The sequence below is a fragment of the Seriola aureovittata genome, chromosome 1 (assembly GCF_021018895.1).
Source record: "Seriola aureovittata isolate HTS-2021-v1 ecotype China chromosome 1, ASM2101889v1, whole genome shotgun sequence".
Lineage (NCBI taxonomy): Eukaryota > Metazoa > Chordata > Actinopteri > Carangiformes > Carangidae > Seriola > Seriola aureovittata.
The window spans coordinates 30776918-30799139 of record NC_079364.1 but is presented as its reverse complement, the minus strand read 5'-3'; the positions used below and the strand labels follow the sequence as shown (position 1 = coordinate 30799139).

Below are 22222 nucleotides of genomic sequence, written 5' to 3'. Positions count from 1 at the left end.
GAATTACCACTAAGATGAGTCACTGAAATGCTTGATGGTGGTTAACTCGGATTTAAACAGATTTCTGAGAGGCTTTAATTTACAGCATCTGTATAGATGATGAATAGAGGGAGAACCCAGACAGAGCATTGTTCAAATCCATGATTTCAACAACTGGTTTCAAGTAACTGGTGTGAAAACCAGCCCAAGCTAGCTCCACACTTACTAGGGTGTGGCTTACAAATATATCCACTGGGCACTTGTTTCTGTGAGACACTAATAAACGAGTTAATCACAAATCCATGAGATTGCCTTTGAGACATAATCAAGGTATCTGTGGTGTTTGTGTCAGAGGCCCTGTTCAGACCAGGCATTAAAGGGATAGTCTGATTTGACGTGGGGAGTATGTGAGGTAATTATTCATAGATTGAGATCGGCGTGCTGTCAGTTTAGAGAAGCAGCAGAAGTACCGGCGGAGTGATGTACTGATGTGGGCGGGGTCAGCCACAAAAACACATTTAGCCCCTTTAAAATAATGCCTACTGAAAAAGCTAATATCAGTTGAAGTGCACACTTCATTTTGAAATTTTCACCACTTTATCTTGATGTCAAACAGCCCTTTCCTTTGGAATTACATCTTGTGAAGTGTTGAACGACCATATTCCTACACATAAGTGTATGTTTCCCATACATTATTTTTCTTACGTTGACCGCCATATACTGATTTTCTATTTCTAATTGTTAATATCTTATTTAATTGTAGAGCTGTGCACAGCACATGGATTTGCTCAGCCCCTCCTAGCCTCGCTCTCGCGCTCTCTCTCACAAACAAAAAACATCAGTAGAAGAACTGCGTCTTGTTGCGGCACCTGAGGACTTATGGCATTCGGTATGCAAACAGAACCGAACAGAACAGAGTGACTGTCATGAAGCCAATGGTGGAGCCTTAACCAGCCTGTGATCGTTTTTGAACTGCTGATGGCTAAATAAGCTTTCCATTGCATCTACAGTTTACCTTAACTGCCCCTCTTCTTTTCACTTTCTGCATAATAAAGAAAATGGTATATAGAGTGGGCCAGTTATGACACATGATTTTATAGTAATCTACAGTAACGTGGCAGTGATCGGGAGCTGGGGTTGGATGGGCAGGAGGAGTTTCTACAGAAAAAGAATCGCTCTGACCAGCTCATTTAAAGAAACAGTAGAAATGAATGTAAACTAGGCCATTTTAATCTGTGTGAACTGAACTTTGAGCTCCTTCGGCGAGTGAACTTACGCAACACTGTCAGCGTCTGTCCACCATGCCAGCCCTCCCTTTTACACAGATGGCCCACCCCCCATTCCGTGTTGGGACCTTTCATACAGAGCGACAAGACAGAGGAGTATCAGCACAACATTCCCGCTCTGAACAGGTTGTACAAAAAAGGGGTAAAAACGGGTGCTTGCGTGATTTGCTGAGTGTTAGTGGATCTGTGTGCTCTTTTCCAAGTGCAATATATCATTTGAATGATAATAAACTAATGGCAGTTCATTTGTCCTTCTGTATAACCTAAATAAACCTGACAGCAGTTGTGTAAGCAGAGTTGTGCCAGCAAGTGAATGAACAATAACATGCACACTTGCTGTTTATCTGCTAAATTAATTAGCCACAGTGCTAGCTAACGCCATAGCTTGACAGTGGAAGACAGCCAATGAGCCAGTAACGTACGGTGTTGCATTCATTCCGCCTAAATGATGTAAAAGTCGATATATTCGTGTCTCGCATGTTTACAGTTTCAGTCAATACAGTGGAAATACTCGTCTTTTATTACAACAGTAGTTTCTCAGAAAAGTCTGAGGTTGAGTCACAGCCCCTTTTCACTATTAATGCTAACCCCAAAGCTAATGTCTGATCATTGCATTTCAAAACAACTAGAACTGGTAATAAAGGATGGATTATTTTGCCAGTGGAAAATATTAGAAATGAACATGTACACAGTGAGAAAAGTAAAATGATGGTGGAAGCTCATTCAGACAATCATCATGTCTTTTGTCAGGAAATTACAACTGAGAGACAAGAGGACAATCACAAAACACACAAGGAGTTTGATTAATCTCTTTTATTTTGAGTAATTTGCCTCCACGTGTTTGTTGCTTGTTTTATTTTATCCTTACGAAGCACTTTCCAAACTTATTTTGTTAAGTGCTGTATAAATAAACTTAATCATTAATATTATAAGTTGTCTATGGCAGGTAGTTAATGGGTTTACTTAAAGGCTAACACCCACTAACACAGCAGATAGACTACCTGCTCTCTTTTTACAATCACTTTGGTCTCAGATGTCAAAGACATTATCCAACCATCTGTTCATTCACCCACTGCATTTGTTCTGACACATTTCACACTAAGTAAAGTGTCTAAACACCTGGGCCATTATCATCATGTTCACCACAGTCTGCTAACAGTGTGGGCGTTACTAAGGCTGCTTCTTCATATTGAGTCCTCACACTGAGTCACTCTCAAGTTGGAATAAGTGCAACAAAGATATGAGAGTGAAACTCTGAAGTTGATTCAGATATCACCACGTGTTAGATCAGCAAAGCCCAAGTTTCCCTGCCAGCTTTTCCCCTCAGAGACTATTTCTGCCACCAGCCCAGAGGACAGGGGGTTGTAGAATGCTGGGCATGCTGGAGGAGAGGGAGTGGGGGGGTGGGTGTTCCCATAAAACTCCTCTACCACCACACAGACGCTCCCCTCCCCCCAACCCATCTCATTTCTTAACCCTCTCAGTGTCCAGTGTGATTTATGGAAACAGGAGGTCTCCTCTTTAAAGAGCCGGCCTCCATGGTGAGCCGCTCAGTAACCGCACAGCCCGGTCAGAGTATCTTTACAGATGGACTGGACTTGTCCGCCCTGACAGATCCGTTCTGAAAAGCTCTTTAGGGCAGCCAATAACACTAAACAGGCTAATGTGTTAAAAAGAGCAGGAGCCAGAGGGATGCTGCAACACAATCACAGTAAAGGCACTTTTTACTAGCACTTCTTATCAGTGTCTAGACTTCTTTGTGACTCACACAACCCACATATGACCAAAAAGTGATGTACGCCAACGCTGTCCAAATGAACATGGCTTCCAAACAAAATATAGTATTTCCTCGGGATGTCCTGATTAAGTTTTTTTTGGCCCCAGTCTCAATCCAGGTCCTTCAACAGTGAGTATCTTCTGATACAGAGTTCATTCTAATATTCATACTCAGCATGCTGAGTAAATATGGATCTGACACATTAAAGAAACAGATGTGGCCTACTTCATCTGACACACCTTATTTTTCACAAGCTACTTAATCCAAATACTGAAAGTCCTGGTTCAAAAATATGAAGTTCATAACTTTAAAGTAATTATACGATAAATGAAAGGTTAACTGGAGAATTCCTGAAAATGATCAAATATGCATCACTGTGTTGGCTTTAGCAGCATGACAAGAACAACATCGGACAAATACATACATACCATCAATTACAAAAAATCCATAATCCTTTAAATATCTTTTTTAAAAGAACTCTTAATTCTACAAAATCTTTCTTTCTTCTTTCTCCAACTTTCACTACAAAACTCTTGGGTCTGTCCAAGTGTTCTTTTAGATCAAAACGGAATAGGTTCAGTCTTTCCAAGATGGAGGGATAACCTGTAATAGAGCTGTACTGAGACACTCTCTCAAAGCTGTCAGACCCACATGAAGAAGCAACTCTCCTCCAAGAAGACCGAGAGGAGCTTCTTGTAGCCGGCACAATCGTGGGAGATGAGGGTGGATTTGGGAAGAAAACTACACTTTCCCAAGTCATCCCTAAGGCCTGACAGTGTCATATGTACAAGAAGGCGAAGAGGATCACCCTCATTGAACTGACTGAACCATGGGACCACGGATGCAAAGAGTCCTCAGAGGGGATGGACATGAAGTACCAGGACCTGGTCCAACAATGTTGAGACAAAGGGTGGCAGGCCTGGCTATTTACAGTGGAGGTTGGCTGCAGGAGTTTCCCAAAGCAGCAACATTTTCTTTTCTTTGCAACTTTAGATGATTTACCTGAGGAATTAGTTCTATGCAATAATCAGATCATTTAAAAGCAGATCTGCAGCATGAGAATGACAGAGCCACTCAGAGCGCATACATAGCTCTGTATGACACAATGGTCAAGATGAGTCCGGATGGCAGTCCCAAGAGAAATTGGGACTAATGAGGGAATTGTATTTCACATAATTAATCTATTGCAACTACCACTTTATGAATGCACAAGTAATTTTCCAAGCCAGATTTCCAAACTGTGGAGCCAGAAGATCTCACAAACACACTCTCCTGGAAAAGCTTGGCCTTTGGCTGTTGTGGCCGTAGCTGGAGAAACGGAAAGAGGCGCCACGACTTCTAAAAGCTGATGGACGCTCTAAACATCTTAAATCCAGAAACAACTACCTCAGCTGAAAACTCCCACAAAACAGTCAACTGCAGAACTGTGGAGCCGTTCACACAGTACGCATTACGATGTTGCAACAACCACCAGCAAGTGACTTGTGATTACTGTGCTGACTAACTTGGAACCAGCAACCTGAGGCATGAAATGAGATAAAAGTACTGAGATTTCTAATTTTCTATTTTCCATTTTTCTATCCAACATTCAACTGAAAAAACAGAATCCAAAATCATAATTTTCTAATGACAAAAAAATACTATTCTAGAAAATGAAATGATCTTTTCCAGTTCTCCATTATTGATTTTTATAAAACAAGACCAACTGATTAGCATAACACCGACCAGACTGCTCGAACACCAATTTATCTTTATGAGACTGTAGTAAAACAGCTCAATTATTATATCCCATGGGCTTCCAAGTTTCCTTAAAATGTTCACTTAAGTATTTAAGGCTTTCTCCTCATCTTAGTCTTCAAATTAAGAACTCGCTTAAAGTCAGTTAAACTGTTGTACAAAAGACCTTAGCCAACAAAAGTAAACAAAACTTAAGGTACCTCTTACTCCATCTTAACTGCAACAAGTTTATGGCAATAAATAAAGAAAATCTACCTTTTAAGAGTTTCTGTGTGACACCTGTAAGTAACTCCCTCAGTAAAGTAGAGATTAAACCTTAAGTGTCATACTAAAATAGAAAACTTAAAGTGTTTTGTGCAACTGGACCCAGAGCCTTAAGCTTCATCAAAAAAAGATCCTACAGTGCACTGTGTCGAATGCTTTCTGTAGATATGAGAAAATCAAACCACATAACCTTCCTCAATCTGCTCGTTTACTTCTATGATCAGTCATGTACAAACAGGTCTCCGTTCAACGTGACTTCCTGAATCTATTTTGTAATTCATATAGAGTTCTACAGAAGGAGAGATCAGCGCATGCATCTATGATTACACTATCTGACAAAGGAAGTCTGACGTATTGTGGTGATCAAGACTTCCGTATACATAGCAGGGGGAGCTGGTCCTTTTCAGTGGTATTAGCTTAGCTGACAGCCCAAACAGCATGGAGGAAATGATCGAGTGTGATGATGCCTGAAGCGGGGAAAGGACTTGCCAGTGCTCTTTTAACAACACACCCAGCTTTGTTACAAATTTAGCTAAGTCTAGTTGTTCAGTCTATGTCGCCCTCCCTCTTAGGGACTGCAAACGAATCAGCTATGCAAAAACAAGGAGTGCTGGTGGATTTAGGAGCTATCACACTGGAGAGCTGAGACAGGGAGAGCTGACAATGAACACAACGCCACACATGAACACCACCGGCTCAGCAGGAGCCAGCAGACCGACATTTACTCTCTCTGGAAAAGTAGCATTTGAGCATACTGACATGGATTTTGGTTTTTCTGTCAGGAGTGGAAACACATAGTCTGCGTCAGTGATTGTTCGTTCAACCACTCACAGGATGGACCACTGGGCTTGAAGGCCGGATCCAGGTGACAGGAGCAGCACCAAAACTTTTCCACCTTGTTGAAAAGTTCTCAGCACAGACATTTTGTTGTAATGGCACTTTGCTTCAGCCAAATGACATGTAATGGGGACGTTCTCGGAAAGTGCTGGCATAATCCAGCACATTACACTTTGGGGCAAGTCTGACAGCCATTTTTCTTCAAGGAGCCAGACGTGCAACGACACTGTGAGCCCAAACACAAGAGTGGACGGTCTAAAGTCTAAAGATTCCTGGGTGGTTTCTCTTTTACTATCTACACTAGATAACCATGGTGTTGTAGCTTTATTATTAACTCTCTGGTCCCTGAACAGTGAGACTGAAGAAAAGTGCAGCAGTGTGGAATAAAGAACCTCACTTTTCCACACCAGCACTTTAGCTGCCATTCATCACTGATAATGGCTATTAGTGTTGGATGGTCATCAGGAGTAACAGCGTTTCCTGTTGGGCTCTTGGGGCTAGAACTGTGGCTAACCTATTTTGCTTTCACATGCCTCCAGGAAATACTGCAATTTAAAGAAACCCTTATAGCCAAATAATCAATATTATAATGTACCCTACAATACTTAGTGTAGTTTCTGAATACCATCTTATATTTATTCATGGTATCAAGAACATTTTTATAGAAATGTTCTTACAAATAGATGCAAAACAATGTGGTTTAAGAATATTTATTAACCTGAAAAGCCCATGCAAACGTGGAGACATACAAAATATAACAAAAAAAAAAAAAGACAGGACAAATGAATGAGTCATTTCACAAATAAATGATGAAACGATGATGTACAGTTACTTAATCAAGAAAAAACGGGAAATATTCTGTTGATATCTTTGGGTTATGAGGAGTGACCTTGGGCTCTGAGAGTTTGTGGTTGTACTTGAGCTTTCACTAGTTTTTGAGAATTTCACAGCTACGTCTGCAGCTGTCTGACTCACAATGACAAAGCAAATGTTATGCATGTATAACTGGAAAACACAAATTTTTGATGAACGCACCAGAATGCAGCATGTTAAAATTGTACAACATGGTGACTGCAACACTGTGAAACTATCATCACTGGCTTCCTTCTAAACTGTCTGTAACATGTCAGCCTGTAGAGCTTCCAGCACTATAACACCGAAGTGTTGTGAAGTGACTCTACCCATTTTGTACACAATGATGATGTATGCACGTTAATTTGATCCAGATGATTTCATGTAGGTAAATAGTTGCAAATACAAAATGTTGTAATCTTGTTCTGATTGGACTGTCAGAGTAAATAAGAGAATAGAGGGTCATTCTTTTACAATTGTATGTTGTACAACATTCATGATTTTATCCATGCTAGTGGCATGGGTTTGTGGATGGCAGTGTTTGGATATCTGCCGAGCACTTTGGTATTTCATGCATAAATAATAATTGAGTTAACTGCTGTGAAATGTGGTTCAGACATTAATGGTACGCATAATCCCTTTGACTGTAGTGATCCAAATGCTTTTAGTTGAACGTCTTGACAACTATTGGATGGATTGATATGAAACGTGGTTCAGACATTCTCATCCCTATAGAATATATGATCATATAATTGGTGAAGTTTTCATCTAGAGCCAACATTTGTTCAAAATTCATATTTGTCCAGGACTTTGGTTTATGACCAAATACCTGCTAAACTAACAACAATCCCATCAGCATCAGCTGAACTGTCTTTATGGGTGGAGCCAAACACGGAGGCTGCAAGCAGCCCATCCTTGGTAATGCCATTAGAACAAGAACAGCCACGGGTGGAGTGGTCATTGGGCAGATCGGGACATGTGCCATACGGCCCTGACACCAGTAACAAATCTGAGCACCCTAGGGTGCAGAAAAGTTGTTTATTGTCTGGCAGCTGCCACGCCTAACAACCTTTTGGTGGACACCCTGAGTTAGAACTCACTATTTGGTGCAGACCCCTCATTTATTTGAATGGAGCCTGTCTGGTGTGGCAGCAGGTGGTAAAACAAAACAACACAGTGTCATCTGCCAAAAAAGTTGAACTAAGCTCAACTACTGCTACAGGGCAATGCAATATCATCTGGCAAAGTGCTGCAATGGTCAATCAATTCATGCAAGCACACATTCCTGGTGTATTCATTTGTAACTTGAACACCGTGTTTCTAATGACTAAGCATACCTGCAAGGAACAAAAAATAAAATTGTTGTCGCTGTGATAAATCTCCAAAGATGTACAATCCTGTGTCAGACCATTATCTAAACCACTGTGCAGCGCTGCTTTGTCATCTGGGAGCCGTTAAATTCATTGATCTGTTCCTCCAACTAGAGTGTCTGCAACATATTTTATTGTCTCAAGAACAACAGCACTTGGTCTGAATCCCAAATTAAGCTTGTTTTATTCTTCCCTGTTTTGAACCAGCAGCCTCCAATCAGATTGCTTTACACTGAGCTCATTGTTAATTACGCCATTACAAAATATAAGCAAATATGAGTCAATTTTTTCTGTTTAGGCGAAGACAGTTTGATGTTAAACAACCAAAGAAATAAAAGTAAAGAAGCAAAATAGAAGGAGATCAGTGAAGGTGTTGTTTTAGAAAAAACTAAACAGCCGCTGTTACATAAGAAGGTAAAAACTAAACACCCTCAAATGTTTCCATGAGCCATCACTCAACACCGAGCCCTGACTCACCAAATGAAAACCACCAAGAGTTTCCCCCTTTACACACGCACACACACGTTGGGTGGAGGATTTAATTCAAACAAAGCAATCTTCCAAACCTTCAAAACAGCAGCCTAAAAATCTGACAAATTTGTCCACTTATCAGTCTTACTTATTTGGTCTCTGAGCTTCTGTCCGGGGCCTAAAACCTGATCCAGAACTGCTGAACCGCGTGTTTGTGTCACAACAAACTAAAACTATTCTGTAGACTTGAATCATTGTTGGTATACAAACGATATTTTCCCCATTTAATTCTATTCTATCTGAGAACCTGAGGTGACTCTCCTCTGGTACTTTGTGTTTTTTTTTCACTGTAGTAATTAACACATGCCTTTGTAGCACTTCGTATTGGTTCCCCTTAATTTCGACATAGTCTCCCCTAGTGGCGAAGAAGCTGTAACACGATTAACCAGCAGATAATAACGGCAACGCGGCCACAGCGTGTTGAGATGTGACGATGTTCATTTATCCAGCAACGTTCATTCATCAAGGGCTCGGCAGCCAAACCTTAAACCGCCACCGACAAAAGAAGAAGAAGAAGAGGCGGCGGCGGCGCAGCGACGTGAACAAACACAATGAGTGAGAAGAAAAAAACAACAAAAAAAAAAAACACACGCTCCTTACCCAGAAGATGAAGTTGAAGAAGAAAAGCATGTACTTGATGCATTTGCTGCAGCCTTCGACTCCCATGGTTCGTCAGACAGATAGATATACTCGGCGCAGAGTTCAGGAGAAGGTGGAGACGGCAGACCGGGTTCCTCGACGTGTAACGGGGCTGAATCTCAACTGGGAATCCTGGACTTTAGCTCAGAGACCGAGGCAACACCCAACTCCTCCCTCCCTCACGGTTTCAGCACCCCGCCGTTGTCCACTCAGTGACGCCAGATTTGACTGACAGCCCAATCAGAGCCCAGGACCCACCCCAAATTTTTTTTTTTCTTGTGATACTGAAAAATATTGTTGTCGTTTTCCTGTTGTTTGATATGCAGTGTGATAAAGTAAACGCTTTGGTGATGTACCACAGGCCCGGTGGTGATGTGCCACACATGCATCACAAATACAGCTCTTGGTTTTAACATCTACCATAATGCACCATGTGCTGCCACAGAGCATACATGTACCACACACTGCTGACTATAAGTTAATGTGCTAGAACATAAACCATAGAATAATACATTTATGATGCATATGTAACCTTTTTATTAAAATTGTACATCTATTTAGATTATTTAAAAAAGCATTTTTTTAATATATGTATGTGAAATTATGTGTGAGGCATATCTATTTCTTACACTTGATACTGTCACTTAATGACTGTTTTAACTTAAGGTTGATTTTATATGATGTTCGACATCACATATCCCAAGTCAAAAAGTCATTTAGGATTTTTATCTTCCCCAATAGAATCCATTAGTATTCCTATAAAAGTCTGCAAATCCTATAGGATATTCTATCCACTTAATAGGAAATGTTTTTGGTTTTATTTGAACTTTCACAGTCCTATTGGAAATGTATATATTTTCTATTCAATCTTACTAAAATTATTATTTATGTTCTGTCCTCTCTATAATAATTACCAGTAGGACTCTCAATTCTGATTGATACCGAAGCAAAAAGAAATATTATATTTAGAAAAATAACTGTCACCGAGTGACTAAAATAATGAAATGTACTTGCTATCAAATGGATACATTTAGAAGCAGGCTGAGATTTTAGAGTTTGAAAAACTTGTAGTTATGCTATTATAGATTACATGCGTATGTCTAGCTGAGCTAATATGAACTAATCCATATACTGTTTGGTTGTAACGACACATAACACATCTTTTTGTTGTACTGTCTCCTGTAAATAACTATTATATACTAATCTGTACTCAGTCGTACCAAAAATAATCTAAATACTTTACCACATCTTCTATAGGAATGTATCACAGAACATCTTATAAAGTACTGCAGATCCTGTGGTAAAGTATGTGATAAAGTTACATTATCAGCGGCACAGTAAAGTACCACAGAAGCCGCTACTGGTGTCGCTTATGTGGAACACAGAACATCTGAAACTGTAGACTGTCTGACTCGCCCTCCTCCTCACTCCCAGATCTCAAACAACATTGAGTGCAGCTGGATGACAGAGCCCCACAGGTGTGCCTGAGTGCACCGCCAACAATCTTTCACCATATTGTTTTTGGTTTGCATTTCTATTCTTATTAGGGGTCCAAGCATCAAGGTTGCTTTCCAGGGGTCCAAGCATAATTATTATTATTATTCTTGATCAAAATAAGATTATGCAGGATAAATTATAAACAGTGCAAAGGTGACATTTAAAGGGGAAGGTTGTAGTGCACGCAAAAAAGCTCCAGAAAAAAAAGACCCATGTCGACCATAGGAGGGCGCAATGATAAATATGAAAGCATTCGGTATGACCATTCATTGCACATTCCAATACTTAATACTTGAAAATTGATTCAGAGGTTTCCTCCTAATTTAAAAATACTTTTCCAAATTACACCAAAATCCATGTGCATACAGGATATATCAGGGAACTGTAAGCATGAATGAAAGAGGACAGATGTCTTTTTGCAGACATTTACTGTGCTGGCCAGAATATATGAGAATATATTTTCTGGAGATCATGTACGGTTGTTTGGTTGCATTAAAGGACCAGACAAGTTGTGTTGACAACATCAGATATCATTTTAGAATAGAAAGAGTTGGTAATAAACCTTTGAGCTGGTTTTCCAACCGCCAGTAGAGAAAGAAAAGAAATTGAAAATGGAGCCAGTGCTATTGTAACGACCGTCATTTAGAGAGGGTGTTGCATGAAGGGTTGTTTGTGGCCTCACTTTTGCTAAGCTTGTGAGTGTTTTCAGTTTGTTTCAAAAGTGAAAATGTTTTGTCAGCCCAGTTTCTCCAGCAGTTTCTGAAGACTTGCGGACAGTAACTGTTTGCTGTCACAGAGGAAATAAATTTATGTAAGTAAATAATTAATGTCTTCTGACGTCTTTACTGAAAGAAATGAACCAGGGTGAAAATAGAGTGCAGTGAAGTTAGTTTTAGGTTGGGTGTTTGAACCAGACCAATGACATAAAGTTGGATGACACGTCTCCACTTCCTCCCACTGTACAAAAATGAAGCCAAAATATCTCAGATACAGACACTGGTGATGTCATTTGGAGCCAGAGTCTAGAACAGTAGTGATCAGGCAGTGGAGCCGAGGTATCAGTATCAATGAGTGCTGTCAAACATGATGTCACACCTCTTTAGCATCAAATTAAAACAAACGTATGTAAGCATGATAACAACTTCCTAAAATGACAGAAACCATCTTTGTGAAAACTTTACATGACGTGTAATTTGACGTTTTAGTTTGGCCCATGGTTACTGTCTTCCTACTCAGTTTCACTGGATGGTTGGCTCAACTCCGAGACCTTGTTCTCAACTACAGTTTCACTTAGGGACCATCAATAAATTACAAGATATTATCAATTAGGGCTGCACAATATATCGTTTCAGCATTGTCATCACGATATGAGCATGAGAAACTGTCACATCACAGTACGTGCAATGTAAAGTAAGGCGAGTTAACTCAAACAAGTCATGCTACAACTTTCTTGCTGCTTATTATTTTAGTAATTCAAAGAGTGTCCAATAATGGTCGACACAAACTAGTTCCTAGATACAGGGCGGAGAAAAAGCGTAGAAGCTTTTTTTAGCCCATGTTTGTTTACATTTTGGAAAACGAAGTGCAGTGAATTATTTATTTTAAGTTCCTGTTCGTTATATACCATTCATGTACTAACCACTGTTACTTTTTTTTCTCCGGTTTCTAATCTGATTTATGGAGGTTTGTTATAGGGGTGTTCTTGTCTGTGTGTTCAGGTCTGACTGAAACATGACACGATCTTATTCATCTGATTTGTTTTGGACATCAGTTTGAGTGTTTTGATACGATATGTATATAAATGTAACCTCTAATATAATCCATGAGGAGCTCTCAGACCCTTTTATTTTGTCAAAGCAGCTCTCAGGGTAAAATAAGTCCGGGACCCCTGACAGAGATGGTGTGTTCTATAGCTTTGGGCCATCATTGACAATAGATTCAACAGTATAATCAGGCTATGTTCAAACACTCTGTTGTTCTAGATTACTCATCTCGAGTATATGATTAATTCATTCTGATCCACTAAGCTTTGTCATTATTTAATCCTGTCCAGCTGTTGTTGCATATGGTATGTCTGCAAATGTTTCACAATAAAAGCACTGTTAAGAAATGGTAGAAGGCTTTTAATTTGAAACTGTTACAGGGAGTGTTGAGTTTTTCAGTGTAACGCAGCGATTTCAACAGGGCAAACGGGAGTGGCTCAAAACAAGACTTCCAGCTAAGATATGACCAATTATATAACAGAGGGAATTAGAAATAAAAACCCGCCTATAATAAAGATGTTTAACCTTCTGCAGTTGAGGTAAATAAAGTTACTATTTAACTTAAATAAAGTAATTTACTCCACTTTAAGGGTTCTTGAACACATGGAGTTTGTTGCTAGAGAATGACATACAGGCTCTGCATGCACAGTGAACCACGGATCACAATCGTTCTTGATAAGTTTATCAAACAACTAAATTAGCCCCCCACCCCACCCACACTCTCATCCCTCACACCCTCATCAACCACAACCTGAAAATACGTGATAAAATAGGAAATAAACAGTGAAAAGAAAGATTTGGTTTGGTTTGTGCAGCTCTATTTTCATATATTATGTTAATGGATTCTTAAGTATACACTGTGATTTACAGTATATGTACATGCCTCTAGGATTTGGAGAGACAGATCTTTCCTCTCCCTTTTCATGTCCTTGTTGGATGTCTCAAATTTAACATCTGGAATCAGAGGGAAGTCCTCCATCACTGCTTTGGCCATCAAAACAAACCACACTCCTGTTACAGTGGGTGTTTCTTCTTCATTGGATAGTCACTGAGACCCCATATAAATGACATTGACCCTGACAAAACAGCCTCACAAAACCTTTAACAGATTTGTAATTTCCCTTCACATTTGCCTAAATTGGTTCGAATTAAATTGTTTTTCACACAAACATATCTTACAAAATCTCCTCAGCTTACCTTGACAACAATTACATCACAGCTGCTTCCATCCTGTTGAACTGGGTGGCACAACACTCAGTCTGTTTGGCCACGGCAGGTCCTCCTCATCCTAGAAGTCTTCCCTGAATTAGATTAATGTCAATACACTTTACATTGTTATGTAGGTGATGTGAAATTATAATGTCAGCTCACAGACATTTAGTACCACCAGTAAATTTACCTTATCATCACTAATGCATGAATAATGGGGATAGATGAGCCTTAAATATGACTGACTGAATACTGACATCTACATTTAGCAGTACCAACTCTTCATAATTCCAACAGTTTTCACTGTTGTTTGTGTAGATGAATGTAACTAAATGTCACTCACTAAACATTCAGATACTGTATATTTGTATTATAATTTTCAATAGTCATAATCATCAAAATTAAAACAAAAATGTTTGAAATATTACTTTATGTGTAATGAATCTAGAATATATGAAAGTTGCATTTTTAAAATGAAATTACTGAGGATATAAAATAACTTTTGCATGATATTCTAGTTTTTTGAGATGCACCTGTATACAGCTCGAAGCGAACATGACAGTAGAACACAGCAGATACCTGAATGTGAAAACAGCGACACAATACAGAATCTGAATTATATTCTAAAGAAATGAGATTAACACACACAGACACTTCCAAGAATGTCTCTCAGCTCTCCTGCACACACGAGCTGAGTCTCACAACATTCGCCTCTGCACCCATATTCACCATTTTTCTGCCTCTACAGCATGGACCTCTGCAATATGCATCAATATTCACTGTATTCATCAATATTTCAATGTTTGTATTTTCAATGTTATTTGCAACTTGGCTCTGTGCAAATAAATAGAGTTTTGTATGTAACATGAGTGTTGTGTGTTTCTGTTTTTCAGCCCTCTGCTGCTGAGGATGCAGAGAATGATATTGCCACCACAGTTATGGGCATTTGCACATTCCAAAGATATGAGTTCGGGGAGCCAGGCGATGTAGGGGTTGTCATTGAAGGCGTGAAAGTCCTCACCAATGTGGGAAGTGCCATGACTGCTTTCATCTTACTGTTTGGGCTAATTTATGCCCTGGCTCTTAGTTTCCCAGACAGCCTGAAATACACTTTTGAGTTTGTCCAGAACGTCCTTATGAATCTGGATGGAAACAGGCTCAACACCAAAATACAGCATCTGAAAATCAAGCTGTTTGTGTAAAATGAGGCACAGGTGACAAATAACACTGATACTGGGGACTTGTTTTTGTTTTGTCATTGTCTGAACTGAGCTTTACCTGAACCTGGTCTGAACTGAGCCGAACCGAACCTGGTCTGCACTGAACTGAGTCTGAACTGAACTGAGTCTGAACCAAACCTGGTCAAAAAAATTCAAAAACATTAAATTTGGAGATATGTGGTTTTGGTTGGACAGCGAGCCATAGGGAGTAGAGCATTCTTCTGTAATTGCTCCTCCCTGATGTTTTATTGCCTGGAGCAGTTGTCTAAGCCTGTTGAATTTTGAACTGCATTTGTAAAATAGGGAGTCATTTTGCAAAAATGTTTATGGACTTTTATCGTTGAATTGTACAGAGTTTTTCATATCTTAACTGTACTTCAGTTAGTATTCCGATTTGTTAAAAATGAAGGGTTTGTTATCCATGTAATTGTATCAATTGTGGTATCAAAACCACCCAATGACATCCTGTTTTGAGAATGGTGCAAAGCGTCCACCTCTGTAGTATCACTGTTTGCAGCTGTGGGGCATTTGGGATAGTTGGGCTTGGGAAGTTTTGAAAATGTTGTGGCAGGTACTTGATTATAACACCCTTCTTAACAAAAGTTACAAAAGTTCATGTGTGTTCAGGCACTGAATGGTCTCATGTGTTTCCTAAGGGAGGGGGGAATCAAATTCATTTATCTCACCTACTTTCATTTCCAATTAATTATAATTTTTTAGGTTGAACAAACACAAATCATTTTATCTACTTTAATGTAGTTACTTTATTTTAGCTGTCTTTGACACAAATGAGTAGAAGTAACTCAATGAAATTATATTACATGGATGTTTTTAGTTTGAGTTGGACCAACATAAAGAAGTGACTTAGATTAACTCAAATACATTATACTGCATAGATGTACTTGTTTTGAGTTTGGGCTACATATATTTATTGGATGGAAATCCTGCCCACAATTTAATTGAGTTCATCCAATGAGTGATGATTTTTTGAGTGCATTTGTTACTCCATGTCGTTAATGTATGAGTCCAACCCCCTTCATCAACCCAACCACACCCCCCACCATCACATTGCAGCACCACCTTTAAACCAGCAGCAGAGGCAGCCACAGAGCCAGACCCACATCTGAGAGCTGGCATGGAAGGACAGACACTGACACTGTTGTGTTACATGTTGAATGAAGACTGACATGCTGTCTCTCCACACACGGGGGCGACATTATGCAGGATTGTTTGGTTCAGTGTAAACAAGCAAAGTTGGTATAATGAGGGTTTTTTTAACAGCAATATAATGGGATCTCTGTTTAAAATGGTCTTGTGACGAGGAAGCTGAGTTCAAAATCCCACCTGCTGTGTAATGATTTATTGGTGTGCACCGCAATGAACGTATGAGCAGCAACATGAAACCAGCAAAAACAACATAAATCATTGGCCAATTAATACATACACCAGAATTTGCCGAACTATCCTGTCCAGAAACTGAGTGAATCTAAGTGTCTGAGGGTTTCTTGTTATGAATCTTAAAAAGCTAGATAAAGTTAATGTCACAGTGAAGAGTGAAACTTCAGATAGTTATAGTTCACAGTGGATAAAGAAGCTACGCCCTTTAATCTGTGAAGGAACTGCAGTGACCACCTCTGTGTCCCTCTTCTTCCATAGCAGAGTGGTCATTTTAAATTGTAATGTTTAAATAACTTAAAATAAAAGAAAATGTTCATATTTATTAGAACGTCGTACTCCCATTGCCTAGAAGTATTAACCTCTTTTATGATAAAAAAAAACTTTAACTCATTAATATGAAAATGACAGTGATATATTTACTATAATTCATGATGTGGTCTCCCACTTTCTCCCTTCCACCAGGACAGAGGTAATGGTTCTGACAGCATGTCACACTCTGCTTGGTCCCATCTGATTTAAAAAGCACATGTAAACACTGGCAGCAGTTTTCTCACTGGAGTTTTCCTCCTCTTTCATTACATGTCCTCTTTCTTCCAGTGCTGGCTTTGCAAAACTCATGTTTTGCTCTGTTTTCTTACCAAATGTAGTGTAGGTACTCCTATATGTGCACACATGCAGTTGAGGAGGTGTGTGAAACTGAATGTTGTTAACGATATGCAAAAAAAAAAGTCCTATTGAGATTATTTTGGCAGATACTGCGATTATGATATGTGTCACAATTTCAGTTGGAATGGTCAGTTTTTGCATTTAATCTTCACTGAAAAATAGATAAAAATAACGATGATGTGATTTTTGTTGGGTCTTGTACTGAACAAACATGTTCTCTTCTGTCTTCTGTAAAAAAAGTTGTTGCTCTTGCGATTTGGATATTGCACTATTGCGATTTCAATTATATTCCGATTAACTGTTCAGCTCTATTGTATACTCTCGTGTGCCTCTGTCTGTTTTTGTGACACAGCCTTTGTGATATGGGCAGAGCACAGACACAGCACAGTGAAGTTGGGAAACAGATCGGTTTGTGCAGATACTATTTCAAATGCTCTGGCAAGGTGAAGGATATAAACACACTGTTAATACGAGCCCCTATAATCAGTCTCAACCTGTGCCATTTGTCTTTGTGCTGTATAAGATAACTTCCTCTTGAATTTCATGATGGAAATACATAGAGTAGAACGGCTGATGGAGATCAGCTCTGCGACAGGCAGGGGAGGTTTATCTTTGCCCATGTCTGGCAAAACTAGAGCATAACTTAAGACCTGTTTCTTTTGATCGGGGATTTTCTGCACCACACCCCCTGTAGCATCAGTCTAGAAGGTGATGGCTTATGATTTTCTCAAATGTTCAGCTAAAATCTTTATTCCAGCGTCTGTGTGTAAATGTACAACAGAAGGATCTAAGTGCTGAAGATCGCCTCTTGATGAAGATTGCCTTTACATGATGCATGGCTGCTACTCTCTTTCACTACTTTTTCAGTCAGCATGAGCTCAAGCATCATGTCATTACGGAGCCTCGCACTCTTCTTCACCTTGGGGGATATTTTCTTCGAAACCAGCCACCATCTCTTCAACAGGTGTCTTTGATAATAATAATTGTTGACACCATTGGTTAGAGGAGTCTTTCCTGTTTACAAGTCTTTCACTGAATGGTCTTAATCACCTTTGATTTTCATGGCATGTAACTTCACCACAGTGAATCACTTTATAACACATTTTTTATCCTTTGATTTTCCCCTTCTTTTTTGAGATACTATAAACAGCCCTACATCTGTCAAATGCAGTGTGCTGAGGGATAGAAAAATTGAGAATTATTTTGATGTCAATCATGCTATGAGTCCATGGGATGGGGAGTGAGTTTTTTCTTCCCATATTTAGTTTTCATTTTGTTCCATTGTTTTCTTGTCATCACAATTTTTGCACACTTTTGGCCCTGCTTCTTTCTGTAGTCAGTGTGTTCTGTTGTTGTGCACTGTTGTCCTTTTCCTTTTCTCTGTCCCACTGTTTTCTTATGTTTGTGTCTGACACTCAGACTGTGGCTACACCTGATCACCCTGTGTGCTGTCTGTCTTCTCCACCGGTTGGGGTCTGTTCTGTATTTACATCGGAAAGCTCTCCTCCTTCATTATTCTTGCCTTTATCTTGTTACTCACTCACTCTGCTCTCATGTCTGTTACTCTGCACAACGTTGCTCCTCGTCTGCTTTCTCTTAACATTGACATTGAGAGTCCATCTTTTTCAGCTGTTTCCCTCTCACTGACTTCTCTTCCTAAACACATCCCAAAAGTAATTAATTTGATTTCAATTCTAAAAATATATATTAGACCTAAACAAAATAAGCAAAATATATGTAAAAAGCTACAGTGCTACAATCTGCTTTTATTAAAAGGACAAAAAAGGACAAGTATAAATAAATAGATAAATAAATGTAAAAAGAAAGAAAGAAGAAATAGCATTTTTTATGTATGTATGTATGTATGTATTTATTTATTTATTTATCTATTTATAATTATGTTATTTTTCGGCATTCATAGTATATAGGTCTCAATGCTCATGAAATCCTGGCAAGGAAGAAAATGGTCAACACTCACTCTCCGGTCAAGTTGCCTTTTGAGACTTTGGAGGCGGGGACACCTTTGATTGGTTACATTGAATACTGACCACAACCTCTGATTATATATATATAGCTAGCAAATAAACAACTGTATAATACAGAAATATATATTTCAGACAAACTGAGAATCTTAGAAGACAGGACATGGCTCTAGAACAGGCAGTAATTCAGACAGAAAGCAGAGTCCAGGATGTTTGAGCACTTAGAAAAGATTCAATTAGAGGAGAGCAATGACTCCCTCTGTAACAGTTACTATAAAAGGAAGGCAGACACAGAGTGTCTGCTTTGCTACAGCAGGTGGAGGGTTTGAAAAAAAGAGGCTGAGGTTTTGAGGGAAGAGTCTGCTGAAATTCAGGACAAACATTGCCACCTTTGAGCATGAACAATATTCAGATGCCTTTAGAGAAATGAACATGGATTCAATCACAAACAGCGGTGAGCTTATGAATCCACAGAAATAAATGAATGAAAGAGTCAAGCATGCGAGCGGAGACACTATCTCGTCTTTTCTGGAATCCAAGAAAAAAACAACCCAGATGATCCAGGAAAGACAATAAAGGAAGTCATTGTCAGCCAGCTCAAAATACCATTTGACACCATCATCACCTTTTACTGCGTGCATCCTCTTAGAGGAAAAAAATCTCAACAACAGGACATGAAGAACTAGTCCAGCAGCAGGCAAAACTCTTTAAAGGAACATACTGTGGACTCAAACAAGCATAGCCACACACACTCACAGTCTTTTTGCCACACAGATACACACTTGATATACTGTATTCCCCCACTTCAATCATTTTGCTCTCTGAAAGACTATTAATGGACATTTCATCCCAGGATGTACTGAACAGATGCACCTTGGTCTGTGTCTACTCTATGCGAACACCTGATAACCTCTTCTTTTGTGTTTGATTTTCTGTGATCTCTATGTGTTTGTAACTCTGTGTCCATTGTCGTCTATACGCTTGTCACTTTGTGGAATGCACCATCACATTACATCCTCAGTATGACATGTGACGACCCCTCCACCCGGGCACTAGGTGTCCCTGTTTCTTTTTCCTGTTGTCCATGGTCCAGTCTCATGAGCCACACCTGCTCAGCTATAAAAACATCCCTCATTCTGCAGCCCAGGTCTCTGGCGCTCTATTGGAGATTCCCTCTCCATGGCAAACTATATGATAGCTGTGGCCTTTCTTTTGTGTACTGATACTTTTGTTATATTGGTCAACCTGAATCTTCTTTTTTTTTTTTTTTTTTTAATAAATTGCTTAAATGTAGCTGCCAGCTTGTGTTGTCTCCCCTGTCTTGTCACAGTCGTTGAGCCAGGCTGTAACATTATCTGTAACATATTATTATATATATTTATTAGCATTTAAATTCATATCAATTGCTGAACTCTAACATGTAACCCATCAAATTTGTACCCTGGAAGGTCATTGGTTGTCAGATGAAGAAAATACAAAATACTACACCACCTGACTAATGTACATCCAGAGAAGTTGAGCCACCAGCTCATTTTTGTCAGCTGCATGACCCTCAGGGCAGACCTGTACAGTGCCAGTGTGTGTGGAGACCAGCCAGGGGAGTGTGGTCACTGGGGACATCAGGGTGATCAGCTATGGAGACAAAGTCATCAAGCAGCTTTTTCTTTCTTGGGGGCTGTGACTCCAGGTGGTGGTTCATCCCTTAACTGTGAGTAAGCAAGTTTGCAGTCAACACACACACCACCAATAATAGCTGGTTTTCAGTCTAACTGTAATAGTGTAACTCAAATAGAAAATTAGCGTTAAAAAGATTTAAAGATGAAAAGATCATTGGAGAGGCCAAACATAGCAGATTTCAGGTAAACACTCAGAGAAACCAAATCCTGCAAGGTTGGATGGTGGGTCCAGGTGGGCTGTGCTGGGGGCACAGCTTAGGGAAGTGACTGTTTGTTGTGACATCACAAAGTTACAGAAGTCCTGATGGCTTATTTTCACGCTCAGTTTCTGAATATAGGCTGTGTGAATTTCTCTGTTGACTGAGCTTTTTGATACTTTCACAGTATTAATATAGAAACTAGACCTGCTTTATAATCAAACAACCCATGGACATCTACTTTTATATAATATGGGACCTTGAAACCCCATAGAACATCTGTGAGGGGACCTGATGATGGCCGTTCAGAGTCTTCCCATCCAATCTGATAGAGCTTGAGAGGATCTTTCAGGAAGAATGGGACAAATTCCCAAATTCAGGTGTGCAAAGCTGGTAGAGAGTTACCCAGGAAGACTTAATGCTGCAATTGCTCACCAGGGATTTCTTGTATAGAAACATAAGGGGTGGGGCTCAGCAACTGCTGGTGAATGTTACATGAATGAAATTTACTGGTAGGGTTGGGTACCCTATTTGATTACTTGGCCTCCATAGAGAAACTGAAGCAGTATTTGGCAACCCAAATTTTGCACCTGCTGAGAATTGCATGCCTTATTATTTTAGCCAAGGTCAATGTTACATGTCTGAAATACACACTGTTAAGTTAAAGCAAGCCAAAAATATGTGCTAGTAAAGCCATTTGATTAATAAAGCAGTGACAGACACACTAAAAGACACTTCAGACATGTGATCGACACCTCAATAACATGAAATCATCAATGATCACCCAATGATGGGTAAAGCTAACAATGCCACTTCCATGTCTGAAAAGGGCTCAAGTTTCCGCAGATAAACTTAACTGATTTTGTTGCTGCCAAGAAATGAATCCCCTGTTCAGTGTAACATACAGTATAGCAACTGAATCAAATATATCAAAGGAAGCTTTTGTTTTGTTAAAGATGCAAATATTTTTATTATTAAGTAGAAGATCAGTATAAATGCAATTTTAAGTTGAGACAGCATATTAAAAGGCCAATATAGATATTTACAGAGCATTTGGCTCATTTCATTTTTGTTGTTACTAAATTACTATAATTATGAAAAGCCCCATGACCATTTTAATCACAATTTATTTTGTTACATTGCAATTAATGTTTTACAAGGAGTTTAACCTCTTGGTAAGAGGGTGTAGGTCAAACCTTTTTAACCGTTTATTGATTGTTGATTACATCCAGCAACAAAATAATTATGGCTGCTGAGGTTATGTCTGCAACACAACAATCTCTCATCAGATAGATCCACCTGGAGGAATCGCAGCCTCGGTTGAGTTGGTGACTCCACATGT

General features: G+C 39.3%; 1 protein-coding gene across 1 annotated transcript in view; it reads right to left on the bottom strand.

Moving 5' to 3' along the window:
* Nucleotides 1–9453, bottom strand: part of LOC130167507 (CD81 protein-like) — a 34682-nt gene extending 25229 nt beyond the window's left edge. The window contains exon 1 of the mRNA XM_056373775.1: nt 9234–9453. Within this exon, the coding sequence (XP_056229750.1) occupies nt 9234–9299 (66 nt within the window). The 5' untranslated portion in view covers nt 9300–9453. The remainder of the gene's footprint in view (nt 1–9233) is intronic.
* Nucleotides 9454–22222: the final 12769 nt, after the last annotated feature.